At 41.6% G+C, this 27,201-nt stretch overlaps 1 protein-coding gene across 1 annotated transcript in view; it reads right to left on the bottom strand.

Moving 5' to 3' along the window:
• The window catches only part of quo (quattro), a 31,399-nt gene extending 22,526 nt beyond the window's left edge, over nt 1-8,873 (bottom strand). Inside the window, exon 1 of the mRNA XM_071528886.1 lies at nt 8,600-8,873. Coding sequence (XP_071384987.1) covers nt 8,600-8,602 — 3 coding nt within the window. The 5' untranslated portion in view covers nt 8,603-8,873. The remainder of the gene's footprint in view (nt 1-8,599) is intronic.
• Between the last annotated feature and the right edge of the window lie 18,328 nt (nt 8,874-27,201).

Raw genomic sequence — 27,201 nt, 5'->3', positions numbered from 1 at the left:
GAGGAAAAGATTGAGGCCATCTTTTGTGCACTTTTCAAAGGTGAATCAACACAATTGTAGAGCGCAGAATGAAATATGGTTTAGAGGTGGCGATGCTTGAAGATGTGGGGATTGTTAACATTGATTCAGGATCCTTCACACTTGCTGTAAAATAGCCAAATACATTTCTGACTACTTGTTGAACATTGCTGCATACTGTCGATTTGATTGCGCAATACGCCAGATGAAAAGATTCAAGTCGAGGCATGACTGTGAGTTGTATGTTAAATACTTTTATTTTGAGGCATGGAGAGAAATTTCACCTTCCCCAACAAAGTGGAACATCCTGAGGAAGGTGCAATGCTTATATGGATCAGTGTTTTTAATCTCTCCATGCCCTCTAAATAAAGCTATTTAATATACAACTCACAGTCATGAATTGTACTTTAACAGCTTAGAGGTAAGCTTTCCCTTTATTATTTTTTACTTTAGTTTTTCCCAACTCATAAGCACCTGTTGACTTTATTTGAAATCCTCCCTAGATCTACAAGTTATTGTTCCCTTGAGTATGTACAGTATAATCAAATAAGGCTCTCTCACAAATTAAAAAAGCGTAATATTAATATCGAGTTGACAGCTGAAAAATAGCATGGACTTCACACTTATTTTGGATCTGGACAGGTCTTAGCACCAGGCCGCAGTAGGCATGCTATTCATACAATCAGTTCACAGTTCCCTGCTGTGTTAGTCTCCCCGCCCCTCAGAGGAGTCTGTTTTTAGCCCCTTCCTCATTTAGCTTGACAGCCTAACCAGGACCAGACACTGGCCCAGGGTAAACACAACTGCAATAGCTTCAAACGCCTCACTTTGGCTAGCACTGAGGCTACGCTGACCTATGTTTTGCTAACTGGTGCTAATGTGGCCAACTGGGATTGAATTGGGATCATCTGTACAAATAAAAGCCATGAAAAGCTGTGAGGAAAGGTCATCAAGTTTTAACTGTTGTTCATGATTCGCTGAATAAATATACTGAGCTATATTCATGCTGAGATATTCTGCAATTCAATTTGAATCATTGCATTCAAGGTCATCCAAGACTTAGTTGTTACACATTTGCTTACTGTGATCCAAGGTGGATTTGTCCACAATGTCTGTGAGATGAGTCAGCTTTTATCAAGTTATGTCGGATGTAAATATGGCCATCACATTTGACTCACTATTAATATTTGACCAGTTATACCAAGTCTTTGTATCTCTTGGCGAAATTACATGGCCTCAATAGAAAAGAATGCTTCCTTTTTCTGATTGTGCACATCTGCCACAATAGATTAAGTACTGTGGAACAGAATACCTTTGAGGCTGACTCTTGCATGGTAATGCATCACAGCTGTTAAGGACTGACTAGAGCCATTCAACTATAAGTTCTACTGTATGTCTCAAAGCTAACGGTAGACATGAGGCCATATCTAATAAAACGCAGTGCCCTGAAGTTACTAGGCTGAGACAATCCATTTCCCAGTAAGTAAGTTTTATTTGAACCAGTGTGCAGCTTGGCGTCTGCGCTCTAACAGACATAACATCATTTCATTCATGATTCCAGAGAACAAAGTCCTGTCTCACAAGAATTTATCGGAGCATGTAGCCTTGTCAGCTTGAAATCAAAGCTTCATAGCATTTCAAACTTAAATTGGAATTTGAGTAACCATTGCCATCATTGCCAAAACATGGCTCCAAAACCATTTGCAGTACCCTTCAATTGAGATGCAAACCTCTTTTTTTAGTAACCTTACTCCTGGTTGAGATGACAACGTCTATTGCCTGGATAAAATTTTCCTTTAAAACAAAGGGGGTTAAACTCAAGAGACATTTCCCCCTGACCGTGACTCTTCACTATGGGTGGCTTGGCTAGTGATATTCATATGAGTAAGACCCCCTTGAGATTCAGTAAACATAGCTCAGCTGGACCCATTTCAGACAGGCTGGCTCGCCAAGTGAACTGAGAGGAAGAAGGGTGGCTGCCGGTGTTGTGAGTTCTTTTGTATCTCATTACATCTGACAAACTGCCAGACAACAGGCCAAACAGGCCTGAGCTCTGCACAGTTCAGCATGACTTCTTCCAAGATAAAAACTAATTTGTGGCAGACGGGTTTCTATTACGCATAAAAAATCGAGATCTAAAGAAAGAATCTGATAGCAACCCTTTTGGCCTCTGAGCATCAGTAAGCTGGCTAAGAGATGCTTCAGCCAGAATGTTGCACAAATCATTGGTCTGAAGTCTAGTGGTAAGAGCAGCAACTGAGAAATAAACAAGCAAATCCTTTTGACTGCAGTGTCCCATAAAACACTGACACTACAGATAAGTCTATCTTCTGTTTTGTCTGCAGCAAAGCAGTTGCTATTGTATTTCCAACAGTTCCTCCCACTAAAAGAGCTCCGGGCTTACAGCAATTTGTTCAATCCCATTAACACCCAGACACACAATCACTAGCCTACATCATTATGATAACACATTATGAGGCAACTTTATATCAATGTACAGTATCTAGCTCTCATTTCCTTTTTGTTAAAAGACACAGTTGTTACTTCTCCTCCAAAAGCATTTTACTCCCACAGATGACCAGTGGGGAGCGTTCAATCAAGCTTAAATCCCGAACCTTTATCTTGGCCTGCAGAGACACTGGGGTTTGATCTATGTCCAGCTGACTACCACATTCCTCGGCCGCCCCCTCCACACACTCAAGCAAGCCTGCTATGTAGTCGAGACAGGGGGTTTCCCTCTGCCCGCTATTGTCCAGTGGAGCCTGCGGTTTAACTCTTTTCAGCTAGCACTGACTTCTTGAAGAGCTTCAGTCTCTGACAAAGGTCATTGTTTGACATGGACTGACATGCTAGTGTGGACTAGATAGAGGCATCTGTTATGAAGGTTCGCTCTCTCTTTGTCTTGCCTACCAAAGAGGCCCGCTGGGCATCTTTTCCTGTGCTGGCCATTAAGGAGTTAATTGTAGGTTTCTCTCTCCCTCTCTCTCAAGATATTGCCTTGGGCTTTGGTCAAAGAAAGTCAGGACCCAGATTTGAGCCGCAGTATAAACAAGCTGTCAAGGTGTGTGTCGCACGATGTGTGCATTGGCATTTAAAGCTGTGTCATCAGCAACAAAAGGTCGAAAGCTTAAAGTAGGTAAGCCGACCACAATGTGATTATCATTAGGATTAACTTCAACTAAATGGCCACAGCTCTTTTTGTGACATGTTGCTGGGATTTGTTGATGTCCCTTTCTAGACTAATCATCACATTTTTGTTAAATCCTGGTAAGGGATGGACTGTCACATCACCTCCAGGGGAAGAAAACCATAAACCCAGGAAAGTAATTCTCCAGGTATCTCACCAGATTAGAAGTGACAGTTCGGGGGTTGAGGCAGGGTTGCGCTGACCTGCCAGTAAACCCGTTGATTCCTGCGTGTCTGGCCATGCAGACACGTCCAAGAGCCACATACAGCACACCACCAACCCAGCCATAACAACAGCAGATTACATTATGTCTGAGTGGACACAGGGTGCTGATGGGACATGACATCTATCGACGTTTTCTTCCCAAAACAGACAGTGACTGAAATAACCACAAGAGATATTATCAGGGAAAGGACAATTAAGGTTCAAGAAGGGGGACAGATCTTTGTTGAGTCTTGCCCATGGGTAGATCTCATCCGTCTTTCATTACTTTCATTTCATTTAGAGTTTGAAAGAAAAAAACTAAACTGAAAGGCATATGTAGAAAATATATTTACAATGTATTCACAACTCATCACTGAAGTCCTCACACAAAACCAAAAAGTCCCAAAATCTTGTAGCAACAATAACAATAGCGATAATAATAACAGCAATAACAACAACAACGACAACAACAACAATAATAATAATAATAATGATGATAATAATAATAATAATAATAATAATAATAATCATAATCATAATCATAATAATAATAAGCATGTAGCCAGTTTTTCCCATTTACAAGCAACTCCCCCCTCACATTCTCCCCTTTCTTTCTTTCTTTCTGCCCAGAGTCGGCATCTCGTCTGTTGGTTGGTGAGACAGTGCTGTCTTTGTGTGTGATCCACTCTTGTAAAACTCAGCCCAGGGCTTTGGCAGAGGGGCACACCATTCAACTAAGCCATCTTAAATCCTTTTAACACTGCTCGCCCAATAAAAAGGCCCCTACAAGACAAGACTCCTACATCAATTCATCTAGTAGCTGCTGCCATGAGCACACTGTTGCACGGTGTGCGTTCGCTAACAGCCCGTTGATCTGGCAGGGCCTGTGTCCCATTGACTATGCACTGCTGAACAACTCAGACTCAGTTAGTGAAGTTAAGAGGCCACATAAATAGTGTGTCAGGTTTCTGGTGTTGCCTTTGTCCTCACATCTAACAAGGAAAACAGGTCAGTTTCTGTGTGGTCGAGCTGATATTCAAGTTCACAATTGAAGACTGGGTGTGACGCAATGCTGAATTCCACATTTAATTCGATTTTCATCTCATGAATGAAACCTGAATCTGTAAATATTGGAAAAAAAATTTATATATTCTACCGTGAACTTGTGTTTAAAGTGTTTAAATTCAAATAATTTTAACCACCAGGTATCAATGTAAAAATTACACAAAGAAAGCACACGATCAAGTCTCTATCTGTACGGGAACAAATTAAAGACTAAAGGCCAAATGCAAATACACTGCTGTAGACATTTGTCATGCTGAAAATATGTCTGTCTTTTAATGTCTTGTAGGACAATGAACTGAGTGTATTTGAATCCCAAAATGAGGCATTGTTGTCGCCACTGTAGAAATTAACAACACTGACACATAGCTGCAGTTCATGGCAACAACCACATGTTATGAAATGTAAATGAAAAAAGCAGTTCTAAACTGATGCTTGTATCCCTCACTCCTGTCTCACCTGAGGTGATAACTGTCTGGATGTTTTGAATGATTAAAGCTCTACAGAAAGACTGACTTTCTCTCCTATCACACCAGATCAGTTTTTGGTGAGGGAAGGGAGACAGGAAGGAGAATTCAGCATATTTCTGAATGATCCCACAGGATCAATCAAGCGTTATTCAATATTGCCCGCGGTGCTGCAGTGAATCAGTTGCCAGGAAGCAGGGCAGGGTTTGCACTGGGCTCACAACAAGTTTGGCATGCAAACCCAAGTTATCAAAAACTGGACGGCCATCCCACATGCTGAAAGACCCTAATGTACAGGAAGATCAAAAGCAGACATGCAACATTTCGAAAAACATGTTTTTGTGGGTGACATTTATTCAATTTTTCCTCTCTTTCCTTGGGACGTCTCCAACAACTGATTCCTAATGAACCACTCCCACTTAACATGACAAAACAAGGCTCTCAGCTCTTGTTTCCCAAAGCTTGCTTTCTGGCAAAATATCAGAAAGAACATTCAAAATACTTTCTCTTTGGAGAGTCCAAAACACCATAATGGCTCCCATAGTTCAACTCTCAAGTTTATATAGGCCGGTTCTGTGTGTTTGTTGGTAAGTGGATTGAGTGTGTTTATGGGGTGTATGACATTGGCATTTGCTGCTCTTCATTCTTGAACCATGCCAAGAGTCTTTGGAGGCCAAACAAGTGCAGAATCCAAACAGTGGTGGAGCCTACATGGTGTCTTCTACATTGACGGATCACAACACACAGCATAACACTAACTAAGTTGCACTGGAGACATTTAGGACCATTTATCAATTTGATTTAGAACTTTAAGGTTCAATGCTTCAGTTACTGTAGTCTTATCTAACAAGGTGCCACCTCATGCTCTGCTGCACAGATGCAGTTAAAGTTGTCCGGCTGGTTTTACATTCAAGCAAGGAGAAATCTATTGTTGTGGCCTCAGAATGTTGTGTCATGACCACCGAACGAGCTACAATGCAATCATTGTCTTCCTGAAAAGGTAGCAAAAGATGCCACAACAACATCTTTGAAACTCAGTCTGGGATGGAAATGATAATGTTGCAGTAACTCTGTATCACAATGAAACCTAACTTATACAGATCCTATAGCTGCTCAGACATTTCTGCTGAAGACTTGGCAATAGCTCTCTTTTGAAAATGCACTGCACAGTCTCTCTTGAGTTTGACCCACTTTGGTCATGTAGAGATAATAAACACACTGAAAATATCATTCACAGCTCCATGACAACTCTCAGAACCTTGGCTTGCTGACTGAATGAAAATAGAAATTGTTCAGCTCATCCAGTTCCCTGAGACAGATGTCTGCAATTATATTTTTTCTTTCTACAAATCACATCAGAATTTACTGTATGGATTTTCCTTGTCTCTGCTGCTGCAAGAATTTGGCTAAATCACAGCGAGTGGAGCAGTGGGCAGGAATTGTTATTGGTCTGCCAACGGGAGCACAGACGATAGTATTGTAGAGATGTGATGACTTGTCACTGGCACGGGAGGGAGCTACTGATGACTCTCGTGTGGTTGTTCAGAGAGAGACACAGCTGTGACCCCAGCTCAGCCGGGCCAACATGTCTACTGCTGGCCAGTCAACATCCGGATACTCTCACACAGTGTGTCCACACTGTTTAGGATAGTTGAGTATGGTATACATACACTGTGCTGTATCACGTTGCTGTAGCTGCACTGTAAAAAAAAAAAAACATGCACTGTATATGACTGATCAGCATATCTGGCTGACTTGCAAAGCTGACTGATGAGATGCAGTAGGTGTGTAATCTCTGTAAGAGTCAGGCGACTGTTGTTAATTATCTACAGACTAAATAAGATACCTTTGCTATGAATTAAGAAAAGCATCATCTAAAATGACTGTTTTGCCTTCCAAAAGGTTGAGAATGAGGTACGGTTAACTATGATCAGTGATCCATAGTGAAACTAGATAATTTACCTGTACTCCTTATTGTAATGGAAAGTAAACTTTACACATCATAGCTTTCATTTTCACCATTTTAGGTGCAGAGCAGACAGACCTACTCAGCTGAATCCAAACATGTTTTGGCAAGGCGCTGAGCACATCCAAAACCCAAGAGCAGCACTCACACGAGGTTTGATCATTTGCATTTGCTTTGAATAAACTTTGAATCCTGCAACAGACACAGACATTGCAACTCACATCTGTGCTGCAAGACCACCAGTTTGCAGTGAGTGAAAAACACATGCTGTTTTTGGTAAGGCCTTGAGTAGAACGTGCTTGACTTTGGTAGTGAATGAGTGACTCTTGGCTGTCCTTGTCATACAGTAACTAAATGCAAATACAGTGCACACCAGCAAGCACAGACTCAGGTTTACGTGTATCATTACTGTGTGTTAACCTTAGATAGAAAATCCAGCTCATGCACAGTGCAGTAATCTAATAATTTTGATTTGAGAGGCTAATGACTTTACATTGGAGGGGTTGTCACAGAAGACTGTCAGTCATGCATGAAGTAAAAACAATTCACCATGTAGGGAGACAGTTGGAGCTGTAAAACCTGGTCAAACAACTGCTCAGTAGATGTGAAGGGAAGGACAAAGTACAGTAGTGGCCATGATAAGCTGCCAAGTCTGGACTTCTTTAAACATCCTTCCTTCCTGCTCTCTTTATAGCTATCCCTGATTTGGCTCAGATATACTTTATGGGTCTGACTAGCCTCCCATACATGGAGAGTGGAATATTTAGTTTAAATAAAAAGTTGTGCTAAAAGCAGCCTTAGGAAGTGCACGATGCTCACTGGAAGCTGAATTATACATCATCCTCATCTTGGGTCCACAATTATGTGCATTTATTTGTCCATTTGCGTAACAGCAAAAGCACATAATAAAAGTTCAAAGAAGCCACATCCTTCCAGAATACCATCGTTGAGTCTAACATGTTCTCTTCTTGTGGCTCAATCACTGTCGTTAATTAGACTCTATTGTGACCAGGATAAGGCTAGTCCCCTAAAGCCATAAAAGCCCTGTGGTTTTGGGGATGGACTTTTTAAAGGGCAGACCACTGAGTTGGAGAATCACTGTATATGTACATGCAAAGCATTCAACTAATATATACTGCGAAATACTCTCGGCTTACTCAAGTATGTGTGCCATCCGCATCAATTAAATCCTAATCAAAGGACTTAAGTATTGCCAAAGAAACAAAACAAAAGACTGTGTGACTCTCTCTCCCTCTCTCTCTCTCTTTGTCAGTGTGGGCATACTTAAGAAGCTTGAAATGCTGTATTCATGTGAAAGAGTCCCACCAACTGTGCTTAGGACAACAAAAAGGTTTGGAGACTGCAATTACATTAGCTTTGTACAGACTTATAAATAGGTAATGTGGGCAGTAAGTATTTGAGTATCATGATACAGAAAAAAACGTCACTACTTCTAAACAACACGTGAAACATTTCTTTTTTTTTTTGGCTCTCTGTGTAAACTAGGCTTACAGGACACAACTTGCAAAACTTCAGTCACGCATGACTGGAAAAGCCACAGAAATAAACTGACAACAAAGTCACTTGTCCCTCTGTCAGTTACTGGGTCAGTGGAGCAATTTAACATGTAAACCAAAAAGAAACGGCTGACAGGAAGAACACAGGAGTAAAACCTAGAAAGTGTGGTTACTCTACCATCTTAGCAGGAGTATCTCTTCTAGCCGGCAGAAAGTTTGTTCATTTTTGATCCTGATAATCCTCTCCAGAGAACTTCCCTGGGGTCTGGGCTGAGAGACTTGCCATGTTTAGTGTATCAACAACTGAAGTGCTGCCATTGGTTGTGGTCTGCCCACATGACAGTCCGTTGTCTTGATGGAAGAGTAAGTAAAGTAATTTCCATTCTTCATAGACTTTCCACAAGTCTTGAGTGCGTTGCACAGAAAGCAGCAAAGTTTCAAGCTGCCTGTTGCTCCTCTAGATCCTCTTTCGCTTCTCTGGCTCCACCGAGTGTTTAGAGCAAGTGGGGGCGAGAGAGAGAGAGAGAGAGAGAGGGAGAGAGAGAGGGAACCAGGGAAGGAGAGAGTGTCTGAGAGGGGGAGGAGAAAAGCTTTCCCTTTCAGAGGAAATCCCCCTCGAGGCTTTTCAGACTTTCTTCTCTCTCACACACACACACACACACACACACACAAACACAGAGCTCGAGCGGGTCTCTCACACAAACACCAAGCACACCCACAGACACAATATGGCACAAATGGACACACACAAGTAGGCCAGCATGCACACATGCGCACACACAGGTCCTTATTGGAATTTGAGATAATGTGTGTCTGAAATTCTTGTGCATGCAATGTGTGAACACTCATTTGAATACAATGACCCCACCTGCTTCGTCATGCATCTAAACACACACGTGTGCTCACACACACACACACACACATACACACACACACACACATACACACATATACAAACACACACACACATGCACAATCCCTCAGCCCAACATCAGAGAGCTGCAGCAATCCAGCCCCTCCTTTGTGGCCCCTTTCTTTCTATTTTAATCATTGGAGGCTTTGAGAAGGCTAGTTAAGTCAGTCTTTCTCCTCTCTCCTATCCCTCGGAGCCTTCCACTGTCTGCTCCAGGCTTTCTCATTTCCTTTCTTCAGCCATTCTCTTCCAGCAGACAGCCCAGTGTTTGACTCATATCAAAGGGAGAGACAGCAGAAGGGGCTTCCCTGCAGAAGACCAAGAGTGCTGCTACTTCCACATTAGGCCAGAGGAATGTAGGGTTACACCCTCTGGACTGCAGAATACATCTGGGGCTGGAAGATCTGTAGAGTACGAAACCCAAGACCTGCAGCGAGAAGCTAGCTTCATCACTGAGAAATTCCTTCGAAGGAAAAGATTGACAGGCCACTGTTTATTTCCCTCAGCTGAAAGTCAAAATGAGCATGGGTGAGGTGGTTTGGACGGAGAGCTCACAGTTGGCCTCTACCTCTGTCTGTTTGTTCACTCAAAATCCAGACCTCAGTTGAGAGTCCATGAATATTTTCATCATGAAGTAAAAGGATAAAACATATTTATTTGGATCAGAAGCAAAAACGACGACTATTTCAACAGGTTGCAGAGCTGTAACATTTGGAATGTGACTAATCTCTCTCAGTGTCTGTGGTTTCCCATACTGCAAAAGCAGCAGTCTCTTGAACATTCCTCAAATGTTTTTCTTTCAGAGAAAGAAAACCATGCTAATTTGTCTTTCGCCCCAAACCACAAAAATATGTAGGTGACATTCTTGAAATGTAGTATACTGCTCTCTCCCTCTTTCTCTTTCTCTCTCTCTCTCTCTCTTTCTCTCACTCTCCTTCTCCATGTCAAAGGGCTAGACCCTGCTTGCCCGAGGTTTTGGCAGATGTGTGTCACTGAGGAAAAGACTGTCTTTAAAGTGGACAGAGGTTTTGGCAGGGGATTAAGAAGATGGTTAGAGAAACAGCAGGTACTCCACCTCTCTGCTCTTTTTTTTATCTCCTTCACTCCGCTCTGCCTTTACCTTTTTCATTTCACAGAGGCACCCGAAGCGTTTCATGCTATTTTCTCCGAACTCACTTTTCTCTCGCTGTCTTTTTTTCTCACCAGTCCAGGCTGCCTCTCCACCAGAAACATGATGGTGAATCCGAGGGCGGGCAGGATGAAAGAGGCCACAGCGGGCTGACACTCAATTCTGATCCCTCCTTCATGAAAACCAGATGGGCTGTCCATCTCCACCAACAGAGAGAGACAGAGAGGGGAGGGCTGCTTTGTGTGTGCTGTGAGTCAGAGTGTGAGAGCTTTGATAGGGTATGTGTTCTTAAAAACACAGACGAAAACACACATGCGTAGACTCACAGAACCAGACTAAACTAGACAGGGAAACATACACAGACGAGGGAGAGAGATACTGAGATATTGCCAAAGACAGGAAGTCATGAGCACCCGCCCACACAAGTTCATTAAACAAACATGTAAACACTTCTCGGATATACACATGAACACACACTCACACACAGCAGGATGAGACCCCGAGCTCCCCCTCTTTCCTTCCTGCCTCCTCGTCTAATTCCTTCCAAGTGAGTGGGAGACCCCTAAGGCAGGAGAGGACGACCCCTTCTGTGATTTACTTCAGACCGACACCCCCCTATAACCTCCCATGTACACTTAGACACAGCAGCCTACGGTCTGACTGTCTGGTTGGGTCTATTAAGTATGACTCAAGGTGAGTGTACACGGTAATATCGTCATTATGGAGCGGGCAAATACCCCCTGATCTACCCCCTGCATCAGTTCTGGGATCAATTATCTATTTGCTCTCCAAGCCGAAATTCATTAACTCATTCATTCATTGTGTGTTTTCATTTAAATGCAAGCAGAGACCAGCTATTTCAACATAGATGGTCCATTGACTGTATCGCAAAATCCCCCAGCCTGCTCTTGGCGGAGACCCAAACACTTTCGACAGATCTCGGTGACATTATTATGAAGTGCACTAGCTGTCTCGGCGACGAATCTCTGAGTAGCATTTTGCCATAATCAGCCCTGTCTTGACGGGGGCAAGATGAAAGGAGGAAGCCGAAGACAATGGGCTTATCTGTCTCTCCCTCGCTTCACTTTCCCAGAGAGAAAGCGACCTTATCAGTGTCTGGAGATCTGCTGCTGCGTCTGTGACATCATTTCCTGTCCGACCCAGGCCCGTCAAGATTAGGGGGGCCAGGGTTGCTATTTAGACGCTGGTCGTTAGACGCTCTTTCAACAAACAGAGGGGGATAGCCGCCCCGGCCTCTTCCCAGCCAATATCTGTCTACACCGCAGATGTCTTTTTGTGTGAGGTATTCCTGAGTCTTTTAAGAGAGGATTTAAGGCATGTTTTGACTGCTGGTGTGTCTCTGTGTGATGCCGATGGAAAAATAAGGGTCATCTTGAGAAAGCTGTGCATTCTGGGGCATTCCAACAGGTTGAGTGGGACTTGGACCGTGTGTGTGTATCTGTGTGTCTGAGTGTGAGGTGTGGGCTTGTCGTTCATTGTTCATTCAGGTGCCGTAGAATGTCAACTATCTGGAAAGCAGACTTGAGTGATATGACATGACATTAAAGTTTCCCAAATGCACGTTTCCCCTGTAATTGTAAATCCATCAATCTATCAAGTTCCACAAATCACGCTCCATTTTTATGGCTAATAAAAGACACGACAGAGACTTTTCCAACACTCTAAATTGCTTTCCATCTGGCCCACTTTAACTGCTTTTTTCCCACTGAGATTTTATAATGAGACATCACATTTTAATACTGCAACAGGGTCTCTTTGGGACACAGACACATCCTTTGTCGGCGTAGCTAGCTCTCTCATTTCTCAAAGATTTCTTGCTTCATGAAAAAGTTTTCTCATTGTTTGAGCCTAAGAGATATGTTGCTTTTAAATCTAAGAGAAAATCTTCATATAATGTATGAAATCCAACTTTTCAATAAAGCAATAATAACTCATTTATTGCACTAAAATAATGGACAGTATAATTAACAAATGAGAAAATGGCGCCAACAATGGACAGTAATTTGTATTTATAGCAAGGTCCAATGTAATCCTTTTGCTTGCATGCACACTCTGTATATCATATTAGTCTGTTGCCTGTAGTGCAGCAGCTCAGATATCCCCTTGGTCACGCACTCTACATCCCAGATAATACTGTCTTGATGTCATTATATTACTAAATCCTGTTTACAGCAAATCCACAATATGAACTTCAATCCCTTTTGGAAAACAATGCCCTATTCCAGTGATTCCTACTCAGCTGCATTCTAGGATATAGTCTATCTGTGTGAGAGCTTAACGGATTGGATACTGAGATTAATGGGCCTTGCACGCTCTGCAGGAGAGGAATGATACATTAAAGACTTTTCACAAACTGGAAACATCTTTACCATAGCTGGAAAGGACAGGATGGATTCCCCCCCTCCCCTTTTTCCATATGGACACATTCTGTAAGCTTCTAATGAGTGGCCGATTGCAAGCGAAGTGTTTGTGGTTTAGTGATATCACATCAATTTATAGTTACTGAGGACTGCACTATGAGCATGTGCAGAGTAACGGCTATTACTTTCAATCAAATCAGTTACTGCACCCTGAAAATAGAGGATTTTCCCATTTCTATGGAATAAATGCAAGCTTTTGGTCAAGAGAATGAAATAAGGATTTAGATGCAACATTGATTATTGTCATATGTGAATGTAGGGCAGATTCCTTTAGAGATCATGCCCACTGAGCAGTTCCACATGTTTTGGTTGTTCCCCTCTGTCCTGATGTGTTTTCCTGAGAGTCACGGCGCTGGGAGGCCTTAACCTCAGCTGACCACTGCTGGGTCCTGGTCCAGTGTTGGAAGCAGGTGTTAAATTCACAACAGCAGACAAGCCTGAGAAAAAAGGGCTGCAAGCTGAGGCAGAAGAATGTGGGGAGCTTTAGGCTTTGGCTCGAGGTGACTGTTTTGTTTTGTTTTTGTTTTGTTTTCTCTCTCTAGAAATGGATTCAGAAGAAAATGTGATCATACTTAGCAGACAGTTTGATACAGTTGCCAAGTCAAAAAGAAACCATTTGCACACCACACACACAGCACCACACTCCCACTGTCTGCGCAAATGCTAAGCAACATCTCCTTCTAATAATCCTGTAAGCTTTCAAACCAGTCTTTCACAATGAAATAAAGCCTTTTGGGAAGTCACTGGACTGGAGCAGTCATCAGAACACCCAAGAAGACTACACCAAGACAATATTTAAAGGTGGGCCAGGCTAACTCTGCAACTCCACTTGCCTGTGTAAGCAAAGCTGTCGACACAATGGTGTTTTGGGAGCGCAGTATATGAAAACAAGGCCTGCTGCTGGGCCATGGGAAACAGGGAGGCCCAAACATGCAGCTGAGTCAGAGATAGACAGACGGACAGGCAGACATGTTGTTTCAGGTTAGGTGGAGGACAACAGGTGCGAGTGTGTGAGAAAAGAGTGGCTTGGAGGAGCTAAGCCTATGCTTTTCTCATCCTCCTAGAACAAAATGACCAGTCAAGACCAAACATAGCAGACAGTAGACCGAGATTGTCATGTTTGGTTATCACTAGACCCATCAATAAACAGAGGAAATTAGCCTGCAGGAGACAGCCAAAAACTTTATTTGAAAGTTTTATTAGGAGAAGGCTTCTTTTCACATGAAGTGGAATGTGCAGTGCCCAGCATCAGCAAGAGATTTATGATGAAATGTGATTCACACCAAGGTTGATATGAGAAAACAGGAGTGTTAATTTTCTTGGGAAAGCCCAACACAATAAGCCAGTATTATGTGAGCTCTATTAAAATAGCAGTGAGTCACCACAAGTCGGCCCAGACATCTGTAAATCAGTCCTGTCAGCTATCCCCACCCCTCCATTTTTCTCTCTGTTTCTCAATCTCCCCTCATCTGTATCTCCGACTGTCTTCTCACTGCCTCCCTCCATCCTTTCTCTCCCGGACCCGCTCTAACTGCTTTGCCCTTTTTGACTTCGATCTCTCAACCCTCTTCTCTGTCAGCTCTTCCATCTTGTTTTTCTCCATCTTGTCTAACTTCCCCTAACCCTCTCTAGTCCTCTTTCAGTCATTCCTTCTTCTTTCCTCCACTCACTCCTCTCCTCTCACCCTGACTCTCGCTTTCCCTCCCTCCATGTCTCTCACCCCACTTCCTTTCAATCTCACCCCCTTCATTCCTCCCACCGTATCAAACTTTTGTCCCCTCCCTTCCTCCGTCTTGCAGGGTGTAAGTGGGCAGTCCAGCAGCAGCTGTTGGGAGATGGCTGCCTCAGACTGGGGCTAATCTGTCTGATTTAACACTTTCTAACTGGAACTTGAACTGGATGAAGCTGATAATCCTTTACTGAGAAAAACTCTTGCTGTGTTGATCGTTTCCTTTCTCCCTCTGTCAGTCTGTGTTTGTGTGTGTTTCTCTCTCTCTTTCTCTGCCCCGCTCTCTCTTTCCTGTCTTTTCCACTCTATTTGCAGTCTCAAATCGTTTATTTCCCTGGGTTAGATACTCGCCGTCTTTCATTTTTCCCTTCCTGTTTTCTTCTTTCACACCCATTCAGCTTCCACTAGGGGTGTCTGCTTACGTAAAGCTGTATTTGGTTGCGTTCATTTTCTCAAAGCCTCAGCACTGGCCTGCTTCCCTCTCTTTCTCTGGCTTGCGGTTATGGATGCAGCAGATGTTTGGCTGGCCATAAAGACACTCCACACAGTGGTGGGATGACAGTCTGAAAGACCAACCCAACAAACAACAAGAGCAAGATTTACTGCTCCCATGACAGGGAATGAAAAACACCAATGGTAGAAAGAGAGTGAGAAAGAGAAAGACAGAAAGAGAAAGAGAGACAGACAGAAACTTAATTGTGACACATCCACACTAAATGTAGATTTTTAACAAAGAATACACTTAAAATACACACATGCACGCACACACACACACACACACACACACACACACATACACTGTAACTGTAAACCTGTTCTCTTGCCTAAAACTTTCCTTTACCAACTGAACTTGCACTGTACACATTACACCACTAGGTGGCAGATTTTATCAACTATCACAATTGGTAATGGCGTTGCTGCTATAATTTGGGAACAACAATTGTGTGATTCTGCCTTTGCCAAACACCACAAAATAGAGAATGTGGTATTGACCTTAAAACCATCCTTGCTTGTATTCCAGGCATCTGAAACAAAAGGGAAACAAGACCTGACTTAAAGTCCAAGAGTAGAATCTCCTAAAAAGGACAAGATGTTTCACTGAAAGAGCCTGGCAGAAACAAGGACTAATGTTAAGTGGTTCCTCCCTAGTGCCAGGTGAAAGCAGTCATCTCCATTGTCAGGATAAATTGATCCAGATGGCATGTGGACTCGTAGCATTCACAGCATACTAACCCTCTCCTCACCTGCCTCCTTATAAGGTATTATTTGAAGACTGTCTGATATAGGGCCCATTCACACAAGCACAATCAAGGCTTTTCACATCTGTCTTTGTCTAGTAGCATGATAAGGTGCAGTCTGGCTTTAAATCTGGCTTTAGCCCCTCTCCTCTGTTGGTAGCAGACCAAAGTGAAATTCAAAGGCCAGATTATGCATGTTTACAGTGTTGAAATATCTCAAGGGTTGAGCACTTGTTAAAGTCAAATATGAAAAGACAGCTTTTCTGTAATATACACAGGGCCATAAAGAGAAGCAAGCATCCTTTAGTTGGTATATACCAGATGCACCTGAAAAAATGCAGCTGATGTACACAAGCCAGTGTGGTAAAGTTATTCTGAGCTTCACAAATTGTGTCAGATGTCGTTACAAACCAAGATCAAACAGCTGTAGGTCTGTAGATATTATAGAAACACCACACACAAGTTGTCTAGCATAGGGTGTGTCTGATGCATTGTGCACAATAATCCCTCACCTGTGTGCATGTGTGTGTGTGTGTGTGTGTGTGTGTGTGTGTGTGTGTGTGTGTGTGTGTGTGTGTGTGTGTGCGTGTGTGTGTGTGTGTGCATGCGTGCATGTGTGTGTGCACGTCTGCACCTGTGTAAGCAAGAGATCTGACAGGGACATTAGTTGCAAAGACCTTAGTGTTTAAAGTGTTTACCTATGCACACACACATACACACACACATGCACATGCACACACACACCATAACTGAGTCTTCAAGCAACATAGCTTGCAGACTCTGCAGTCTGCAAGTCATTTCTGTTATGCAGCATAGATCCCCCATCCACATAATGTTATGGTTAATAGTTAAATTCAAAATATGTCAAAAACTACCAGCTACTGGATGCTTGGAACTCTATGTCACAACTAGAAATATAAGTTGTTATTAAATGAATCACACTGTCACCTACCTAATCATTCTTATTATGTTTTTTTTTTTTTTTTTTACTGTACTACTATGTCACTGTCACTTACAAGCGCTTTAAATTATTGTCAATTTGTGTTTAAAAATCAATAAACAAAGTTCATAAAAAAAAAAAAAATCATTCTTATTATCTTTATGGGTTGCAAAAGGCTACATGTCTAAAATATATTCTTATAAGCTGTGAAATGAACAGATGGTAGTCTCAAACAAGTGTGTGTGTGTGTGTGTGTGCGTTTGCGTGCGTCTCTGTGTGTGTGTGTGTGTGTGTGTGTGTGTTTGTGTGTGTGTGTTTGTGTGTGTGTGTCTCTGTGTGTGTGTGTGTGTGTGTGTGTGTAACACATTTGTCCATTGTTTTCTTTCTGGACTTGTGGGATCTGTCAGGTCCTGGAGACAAAAGGTCACGCCCCCTTGGCTTCATGTGCTGGGGTCACATCAGCGGCCTGTCTGTGGCTCAGCTGCCTGTCATGAACGAAGACGCCTGGGTCTTTATTTTAGCACTAATGCAAAAGGTTGAGCTGTCACTGGGATCTTACCAGTTAAGCAATAAGCTTTGAAAAGTGTCGCTTTTGTAACTGAGCTTTCACTTCTCCATGTCCCCGATTTAGTCCCAACTACACTTGAGTATTATTAGCTTTTTTAACTTTCAGATACATATAATTCCCTTTGCAACAATTCCTTTTCTTCTGTGACTATGCTTTGGAGTGAGATGTTTTACTACACTTTTGAAATATTGTCAAGACAGATTTATTACTAAACTGCTTGTAATGATGCTTTATGGATCATGAAAGAAATACATAAAAAATCTAAAATGTAGAACTGTGCCTTGCCCTTAGACAGATGTAATCCCCAACAATTTTACAGCATGCACTTTGCTCTGTTTCTCTGCTGACTACATTACAGCAGGCTTGTCTGTTGCTGGTTTTCACAATTCCAGCAGATGCAAAGTCACATTTCCTGCATAAAGGCTTTTAAAGTTTCCTGGGACGGAAAGCCTTAAAACCCTGGACAAACACAGGCAAGGGCAGACAGGTGTGTCAGTAAACCCTAAACACATGCACACACACACACGCACGCACACACACACACACACACACACACACACACACACACACACACACACACACACCTATGACAGTAGCTAACAGGTGGGATGCCATGATGGAAGACCTAAACAGGGAAGTCAGTGACACTGCTGTCCTTGTGTAGGATGACAGGCCTACAGGTAGGAAATGTGATCTCTAGAGAGAAATGAATGGCTTTTATTACCTTGGAAAATGTATTGACCTAGTTTGTTCGATTGTCTTTTGTCTAAAAGTCCAACAGAAACGGCTCCATGTTCTATCTCACCGCTGCGATAGCTTGTATCAACTTTCGACCCCATTATTTTTGACAAAATATTTTTAAGCTGTATCTTAAGTATTCACCTGTCCATTTTTCTCTGAGGATGTGAAAAGTTTTTCAAAGATCCAACCACACCAAAAGAAACTGCTTGCTGTAATTTCCCCAAGGGACACTGAAAAGATCTGAAACCACTGCAGACAACTGAGTTGAGACAGGCTTCAAAGCAAAGTATTGGAAAGTGCTATTCTCACACAGAGCAAGCCTTAACTACAGCCAGAGAAGCTGCTCTAATTGGCTTCCCAAATATAAAAAGTATCTATGTGAAAATGTGAGGTAACAATCATGTCTTAACTATAAGTTTGATTCAAGGCACGCCGATCTGAAATGTTGCCTTGTTTGTTGTCTTGTTTATATGATGATGGCAATTTACATTTCTATCACAGATCACAGTACTTTTTACCATCCATCCTACCCTGCCACTGAAAACAGACAAAACTGGCTTTAAGGCTGATCCACTCTTAGAAACCCCCTGAAGGCTTTGAGGAGATTTAGTACCAAAAGATGCTTAAAAGTTCTGGGGTCAGGCACACAGGCAGAAAAACAACAACACTGCAGTAACACAGACTTCACTGGAGCAATACAGTCTCCTACACAAGGAATAGATTATGTTTTCATGGTTTCACATTCAAATTCCAGATAGATATTATTATGTGATTATATTAAAATTTGAATACAGATAATGTGCATTTAATGCTCAGAAAAAGCAAATGATCAGCTATAATGAATGAACTAATGAACTTTACTCTTGGTTCTGTGGGGCAGTTTTTGATAAAAGCGCCATATAGCTGTTGTGTTTTCATTCACTTTTCAAGTACATGGTTTTCTAAGGGTTGAGGAAATTCACCGACCTCTTGGGCTTATTAAAGTCTTTCAAAATCCACTGGGTAATGTCAAATATGCATTGTCATCAAGCTAAAATGAGGCTGTTTCTTAGGAAAATTTAACAGCGAGGCTATGCAATAATTGAATTTTTTTTTCATTTTTAGAATTTACCTCCTCAATGGCTTGGGTGTTTGACAATCTGAACATAATATTCAATATCCACTGATGAGACTTGAATATGACTATTCATGCACAATCTAAATTATGATCACTACCAGGTCAGTTGGAGGAGTGAGATAGCTGAGAGGTACTTGTGAATTTTGTTCAATATCATAATGGACACAGTTAAGTAAATAGTGAGCATTGTTTCGCAAATCAAGCGTTTTTTACTGATAATATTTATTCAAATACGTTTCAACCTTGATAGCGAGCATGTCCATCAACTCTCTCTCTCTCTCTCTCTCTCCTTCCCTCTAATTAACTTTATTTGACTTTACTTTGGCGATTTGCTTTAAATTGCCACCACAATGGGCTGATTATCTTGTTACTGTAACTTGTAACAAATACTCATCTTGGATACTATTTGTACTGTTTGCAGATCTGTGTATCTGTTTGCTGATAGCGAAATTGCTAATTAATTGTAACCTTGAAAACATGGCACTTCTGAGATGTGTATCAAATATTAACACTCCCCTCTAGACCCAAACCGCAGGAAAGTGTGAGCTTCATTGGGGCAGACAGGGCCTGAGGCAGAGTGTTTCACACTATAGTGTGAGTGGGTGTGTTTCATCCTCTCCCACATTCTTCCTTTACACACCTGGAGGCCCAAATGAACTTCTCCCAGTTGATTTAAGCATTTTTTTAGTTTGAACTGATGAAACCCCAAATTACCACCTTCTCACTTCTTCCCTAATTTGAATATTGTAGCAAAAAGCTTGATTATACTGAGTCACAGAATTCAAAATAACATAGGGCAAAAAGCATTTGTGTATGCAGTATTAATTTAAAACAACCAACTGAAGAAAAGTGACACACTGTCTGTCACTGTATCAAATAGTCCAATCTTTGTATCCATCCAAGACTATGTATGATTTAGTCTAAACGTTGTTTGAACTTACCTTGTAATGACCTTCGACACAGTTTTCCACCTATATCCAATAGTCAAATGTTAGGAAATTCACTCTTCTGTCTTGTAAAATCTGCTCATTTTTAGGCAGAAGATTGAGGAACAAGCTGCAACAGCATGCCATGTCCCATGTAACAGGTGTAGCCTTGGAGGCAGGGTGGAGGAACAGAAAGAAGGAGGGCTGAAGTGAATTTGGGGCGGAGACAATGCATGGGCCTACTTTAGACAACATGTGGTCATGCTACAGCAAGCCTACCTTTCATGAACCATTCATTCTCTCTCTCTCTCTCTCTCTCTCTCTCTCTCTCTCTCTCTCTCTCTCTCTCTCTCTCTCTCTCAGTTGTTGTCACAGTTGTTGTCACTAGAGGGTAGTATAAAAGCCATGGTCCCAAAAAGCACTGCGTCCTAATTCACAATGGAAGCATTTAGAGACAATTTATGGGGCACATTTCATACAGTGCTTTCATTATTGTGTTGCATCTGTCAGGAAGGACAGTTGCCACCTGCTGGATGAGTTAGTAAGTTGCTCAGGTCTGTAGCATGGCCTGTAACCTTTTGTGCTGACCTGAAGGTGCAGATGCAGATGCAGATGCAGATTGCAGAAGACGGCTCTGGATTCCATTTCCATCTGGAAATGACTGTCTCTTAACAAACAGCAGTTCCAACATCCCCGTCTGTTTTCAAGTCTTTTTTTAAGTGTTCTCTGCCAAAATTATCATATTGAATGTAAAAAGATTCCTGGGGTATGATGGAATAAAGAGAAATGTTAAAACAAACTTTAATCTCTGTAACGCTTAGATGCAAAGTAACCATGCCCTCATTGAAGACTTCGCACAGAACACATCGGCCTTCATAAGAGAAAATCAGCTGGCGACAGAAGTTGCTGGAGATAACCTCTTTTGAATAAATATAGCTGTGCACTATCTCATGCTCAGCCCGACCCTATTCTGGCTGTGCCCAGTGTGCCTGCCTTCCACCTGTCACACAAAAAGGAGCTCTGAATTTGGGTCAAGCAGCCCCAGGAGTTATGAGACAGAAGCTTGTTCAGACTGCAGCATCATCGCATGCATTACAGTATGTGTACCACAACATTTATCTGTGGTGCAGATCAATTTATAAGCTACTGTGTATCTGCCAGGATAACAAAAATATACCCTTTATTCTTACCTCTATATTCATATTTGCACATATTCGTTAAAAAATGGACGTCTAATAGAAAAGCAGCATTTTATGAACAGCTGGGTGTATTCATTTCTCAACCTGTTCAAATGGAGTTTGCCCTTGTAATCTTCCACCAGTGAAAATGTTGTTGTCTCAGGAACAGATGACATGTTTTTAGATGATGAGAAATGTGGATGTACTGACTGCTTATGCTGACTACATCTTGGTCCATGTGCTTGCCTCCGCTGCTAACCCATATATGCAGTGCCTCCCACTTCTCAGACTTTCTCAGCATGGCTATGCCTCCTCCTATACAGAAGATGTTATCACAAGCCCCCTGCTGTGTTGATCATGCTGAGATGTAGGTCAGTTAAGTCTACACTAATCCTTCACTCTTAAAGTCTTTAATGATTGGCTGTGGTTCAGAGAGCGGCCACAGACCCCCTGTCCTTTTACCCCACTAGCAGTGCCTTGGCTGGGCTGAAGACTGCAGTAGCAAGCCTCTACAGCTGGATCAGCTGTCATGCTAATGGCTAGTTACCCCATGTATAGACACAGACCTGGCTGGCTACATAGTGACAGCTTAATGCAATGAAGCACTGCTAGTTGATGAATCTTGGACATTGTTTGGAAGCAGTGTTATGCATAAGGAGCCTGACCTACAACATGAAACAGCCTTGCACACTTACTGTAATATTGCAGCAAACTTAAAATGGATACATAACAGGAGTTACATTGGATACAATGGATACATTACCAGTAACCTTGAAAACACGGCACTACATGGCAGATACATTACTAGTATATGGAATATTGAACAGAAAGGGGAAAAAAACAAGTTATGATAGAGAGAAAAAGAAAAGAAGAAAAATATTTGGTGGCTGGTGGTGATCAGCACATGGGCAAGTTTCACCACCACTTAGATAAATTAAGATCACTCTCACTCCTCAGTAGTGTTCATCTGTTAGTCAATCTTTAAGTTAAAGAGAGCCGTAAACAACCATACGTCACAATGCTGACACTGGACAGTACAACCAGTAGGCAGTGTGAAAATAGGGACCAGTTCCCTTTTAGTGATTCACTAACTACATGGCCCAAACGTCAGACAGAGGGCACCATAGTAAAAGCTAGCTGTCACACTTTCTTCCACCTACTTTACTATTCATATGGTAATGCAGTTGCTGTGTGTTTCACAACAATAGGTTCTCTCTTCCAGTTTAATGACAAGAGGTTTAAGAATACATGAAATACCTTTTTTGTAAACCCATTGTATGTATTTTTTGTTGTTGTTGTTGTTGTTGTTTTGAGACCCTGTAAAATCTGACAATTTCCTGTAAAATGACAAAGCACTTTAAAAACAATGCCAAGCAGTTGGGATGTTATCACAATCCATTTGACAATACAATACTTACAGCAAAATTGACCCTTTTTTACCTTTAAGTTCCATATGGAAGAAGTTGCTCCAGGCATTCAGATATTTCCAACAATGCAAAATATAATCTGCTAATGAAAGCACTTTATATGCAGGGCAGAAACTAAGCATGCTGGTTCAAAACCCGGTGCAACACAAACAGAAACACTAATGAGCTGAGTTTTGATCTGGTGCAGGAGATGTACGTCTAAGACCGAAGCAAAGCATTAGGAAGTCAGCATCTGTTTGTGTTGCCATTCAGTTCTTATTGATGAGATTTGCGGTGTATGCTTACCATTACCTCTGTAGACATACTACTTGTCCTCAGGCTAACTTTAGACTTCAAAGATATGTATTTTCGGCAAATATGACTCATTTCCCCCTATCCATAAACATAAAAGGCGTACATTGAGAGCGGCATCTTGTTTGATGCAGAGTGGAAAATGTACTGTGTAAATGAAAAATGAATCCCACACACTATACAGTTGCAGAGGAAAAGCAATTAATGATGATTGTTCTATATACTGTAAAAGCATACACCCAATGAGGTAATGTTACATTTTTAATATTTTATTTTGTTTGCATGGATTGAAAATAACTAGAAAGGATTATTTAGTAACATCACATTTAAATCACGCCAAGACCACATAGAATTTGTGACTTAAATGATGTTATCAACTGACCACAATACTATAGCAAAACCTTGTGGTGCATGGAAAAAGCCTAGCCTCTGTAGGATGTTAGAGCCTGTCTGCATCCCCTCAGGTTAACCTTTGTTCAGAGTCTCAAGAGAGGTACTGTTTGCATGAAGTCTGACTTCCCCAGCTTCCTCCTTAGATGTTATTAAAAGCCTCACCACAGGCCCAATCAATGAAGACAATCCTGCTGTGTATTGTGGCACTGTGGAGGGTAATATCTAGAGCATACTGAGAGCAAGGTAATCAATCAATTCATTAAATATAGTCAGGCATTACATTTTCTCACTATTCCAAACACACATGTCCTTGAAATTATCCAAGAGAAAGTATCTTAGCAGTAACTAGATGCCTGGCAACTGTGAGCATCTTGGCAGATGAAAATATTTCAGTGAAAAATTATATCAAATCAGCATTAATGGCTGACAACAACTTAATAACTAACGTTGCTGCTAACATACACTCAGCAAGTCCTTCTAATGTTACATCCTGAACAAAGGATTAAGCCCACTTACAACAAAGAAGACATGGCAGTTCAACAAGGACCTAATGAAAATACTACAGTCTCTTAGCTACAACAGCACATGTGTGCTTGCTTGCCTAATGGCAAAAAAATGAGTTATTCATACAGTATAATTTATTTCAAAATCAGATATCTACCATTTAAAAAAGTGACACATCCTCTTATAAAGTGATTGCTGGTATGAAAGTAAAGCACATTATTGATTACTGTTACATTTGAAGTTATGTTTTTGAGGATCAAATCATCTTTTCTTTTAAAAATTCAGCTAGCATCTTTTGGATATATATTATTCTATAAGCTGATATTTTCCTCTATGGAGTGAGAAAAGTTCAATGCTCAGTTTCGCATAAAGTACTTTGACTGCAAATGGAAATTTTTTGATTCCAAGCTTCAAAACACACACACACACACACACACACACACACTCATAAATACTGCTCTTCCCCACGCACTCCCTGATGCTACCTTGAAAGATCCCTTATTAACTGTCTGTCTTTGTATCCCCTCATTACCATATCCATAACAACCCCCTCTGCCTTGTATGCCAGAGTGTGAGATAACAGGGCCAGAAAGCTCATTAATCCAAGGACACTGGTTCATCTGGCATACCCAGGGCTCGACCCCCCCCCCCCACACACACACACACACACACACACACCCAACACACACACAGCGTCTCTCTTCTCTCTCAACACACTCCCATCCCTACAACAATCACACCTAATAGGAGGTCCAGGTCAAACCAGCGTTGAGGAAGACAGGAGGGGTTTGGCATTATTGATAGAGTAACCATGCAATCTGCTACAGGTTTCTACTGAGGATGAATTACACATCTTGGAAGTGAGACTGACTTCTGTCCAGCCTTAGCAAAGCTCCTAGCTCTTCAAAGTTTCATTGATTTTAACAATAACTTGTAAATTGAAAGCGGTCTTTGTCAAGCAGCATAAGGCTGGCTGGAAGATAGTCACATTAGCTAAACACTGCATGCTACTGTGAAATGCTTTCAAACAGGAGGTACATCAGACTTACATAATTGTGATGGAGGAAAGTGGACCATTACAACCTGCACAGGCGAAAACAAAAGTGCTCAGTAAAAGGCAAACTGGATGCTATGAAAGTGTAATAGGACACTGGAAAAGACATGTGCAATAGCAACCTCTGGTGGATCACAGGCTCTGGGTGGATGGGTGGAAACATCGTAAAGGGGCAAATGTGGTGACTGTGTGTGTGTGTGTGTGTGTGTGTATGTGTTTGTGCCTGTGTTGCGTTGTCTTCATGTGTCTCTGCACCAAGATACATGCTATAGAAAGTATTTCCTGAGAGGCAAGCCACAATGCATATATTTTGAATTTGAATGTATTTTATTTGCATGTACACTCCTCAAAAAGAGGATATAGTTGCTTGACCGACAACATCCTAGAGAGCCAGTCCCTTGAAGACCTAACTATAGCATCAGACCTGTAATATTTAACTAAACCACCAACTTTACATCAAGAATTTACACAGTTTTACAATGGAGATTCAGGTGTAAGACACATGTAGTGTAAGTGTAACGCTGGCATAATGTCTTTCATGTAGGTGTAGTGTCCATGAGGCGTTCAGATTTATTCTGTACACGTTCATGCATTTATATGTTGAAGGATATTGCCACTTCGATAGTTATTTCCATAGAAAAAGTCTGCATGTGTAAATGCCTGCCTTCAAAAATAGCCTAACCCCAGGGTCAGTAACAGAATTGTCAAACACAATCAAGAAGGGTTCACCGAGCTTGGCAAGACCCTTAAGGAAAGTTTCAGATGTCCGAGCCAAGACTCTCCATTTGTGCAAGGCCTTTGAGCAGACGACGCAAGTGCTGTCCATGTTTTGTCGGTAGGCATTTACACATGCAAACATCAGAAATTTACAAGGAGATGACTATACAACTGGATATGATCATGAACGCATATCATGTGTAGCGCCGATGCTCCAGGTCGGTGTTGCAGGTACTGGTTCTCAAAGATAACGGCAGAAACCCAGGTTCATAGATACACACACATACACACACATGCACAGAGAGAAATACACACACTTCAGTGTCAATGCCAGACTTTTGAGGAGAGGGTTATGTGTATGTGTGTAAGTGTGTGTGTACGCAGTATGTTTGCTCATTATACCTCTGCAGCAGAGAAAAGTAATGACAGTGGAGAACAGAAAGCTCTAATGTAGAACTACATGAGACTGCCAGCTGAGCTGAATGCTTTGTTGAAGGATGAATATTGCTCTGAGATTTTTCTTCCCATCAGATCTGTGCTTGCTCTAGAAATAAGAACAGTAGATTGACTATCTCTGGGCACAGGTTGCCATTTGTAAGCCCCAAACAAGCTGGGAGAAGGTCTGGGCAGGGGAAATGAGCCAGACACGCTCTCCCCTCCCTCAGCAAGAAAGGCCAGTGTTTAGTGAACTTCGCAGGTCTCAGGTGTGAATATGTGTATGAACGTAATGCTTTATTCTCTTACAACTATTCCCTCATTAAGACAATGTAGCCAGCCTGCCCAGTTAAAAATAAATATGGACAAGGGCTTAGGTTTATATAAATTGCCTTCAAAAGAAATCAGTGCTGTGATTTTGTTGAGTAGAGTCAGGTAGATACAATCTAAATTGCTTCACACCTGTTGCAGTAAACCTATATTTCTAACACAACATAGAAAAACAGGTACACTCAAGATACGTTTTATGTTTGTTGCTCATGGATTCTTGACATTGCATTCTGAGCTTAAAAATGATATATTACTATACATAACAAGGGTCAATAAATGCTGTTATAATGGGTTTTTGGTAAAGCCTTATTGAGAAATGCCAGTTCTCTCTGATCAAATGGAAAGAACACTTAGATTTATCGTGGAGCATGTGATTCCACTTGGGTACTGTATTACTGCCCGTACTTCTTTCTAAAATGAAGAACTTGAAGTTGACCTAATGAGAAGAAAAAGATAGATAGAATGACAGATAGAATGACATGAAAAAACGAATCCCTGGGTAGCAGGGTGCTAAATACAGACACCAACTTATTGGTATCTGGCTCTCTTTTAATTAGGGTCTGGCAGAGATGATCACAAAGCTAATTGTCAGCAGTGATCTTCACAGTGACTCCCAGTTACCTGTATCTTGAGACGTTCTCTGTAAAAATGAAAAGTTTCTATAATGAGGCAGCAGATTTTTTTGGTTTGTTTTATGCAAATAGATGTG

Source organism: Centroberyx affinis, unplaced genomic scaffold (assembly GCF_046629955.1).
Source record: "Centroberyx affinis isolate AG114_WGS23_722 - 3 ecotype Tasmania unplaced genomic scaffold, CSIRO-AGI_Caff_v1 ptg001738l_1, whole genome shotgun sequence".
NCBI lineage: Eukaryota > Metazoa > Chordata > Actinopteri > Beryciformes > Berycidae > Centroberyx > Centroberyx affinis.
The sequence above is the reverse complement of the archived record's forward strand: the minus strand, read 5'-3'. Positions and strand labels throughout refer to the sequence as shown.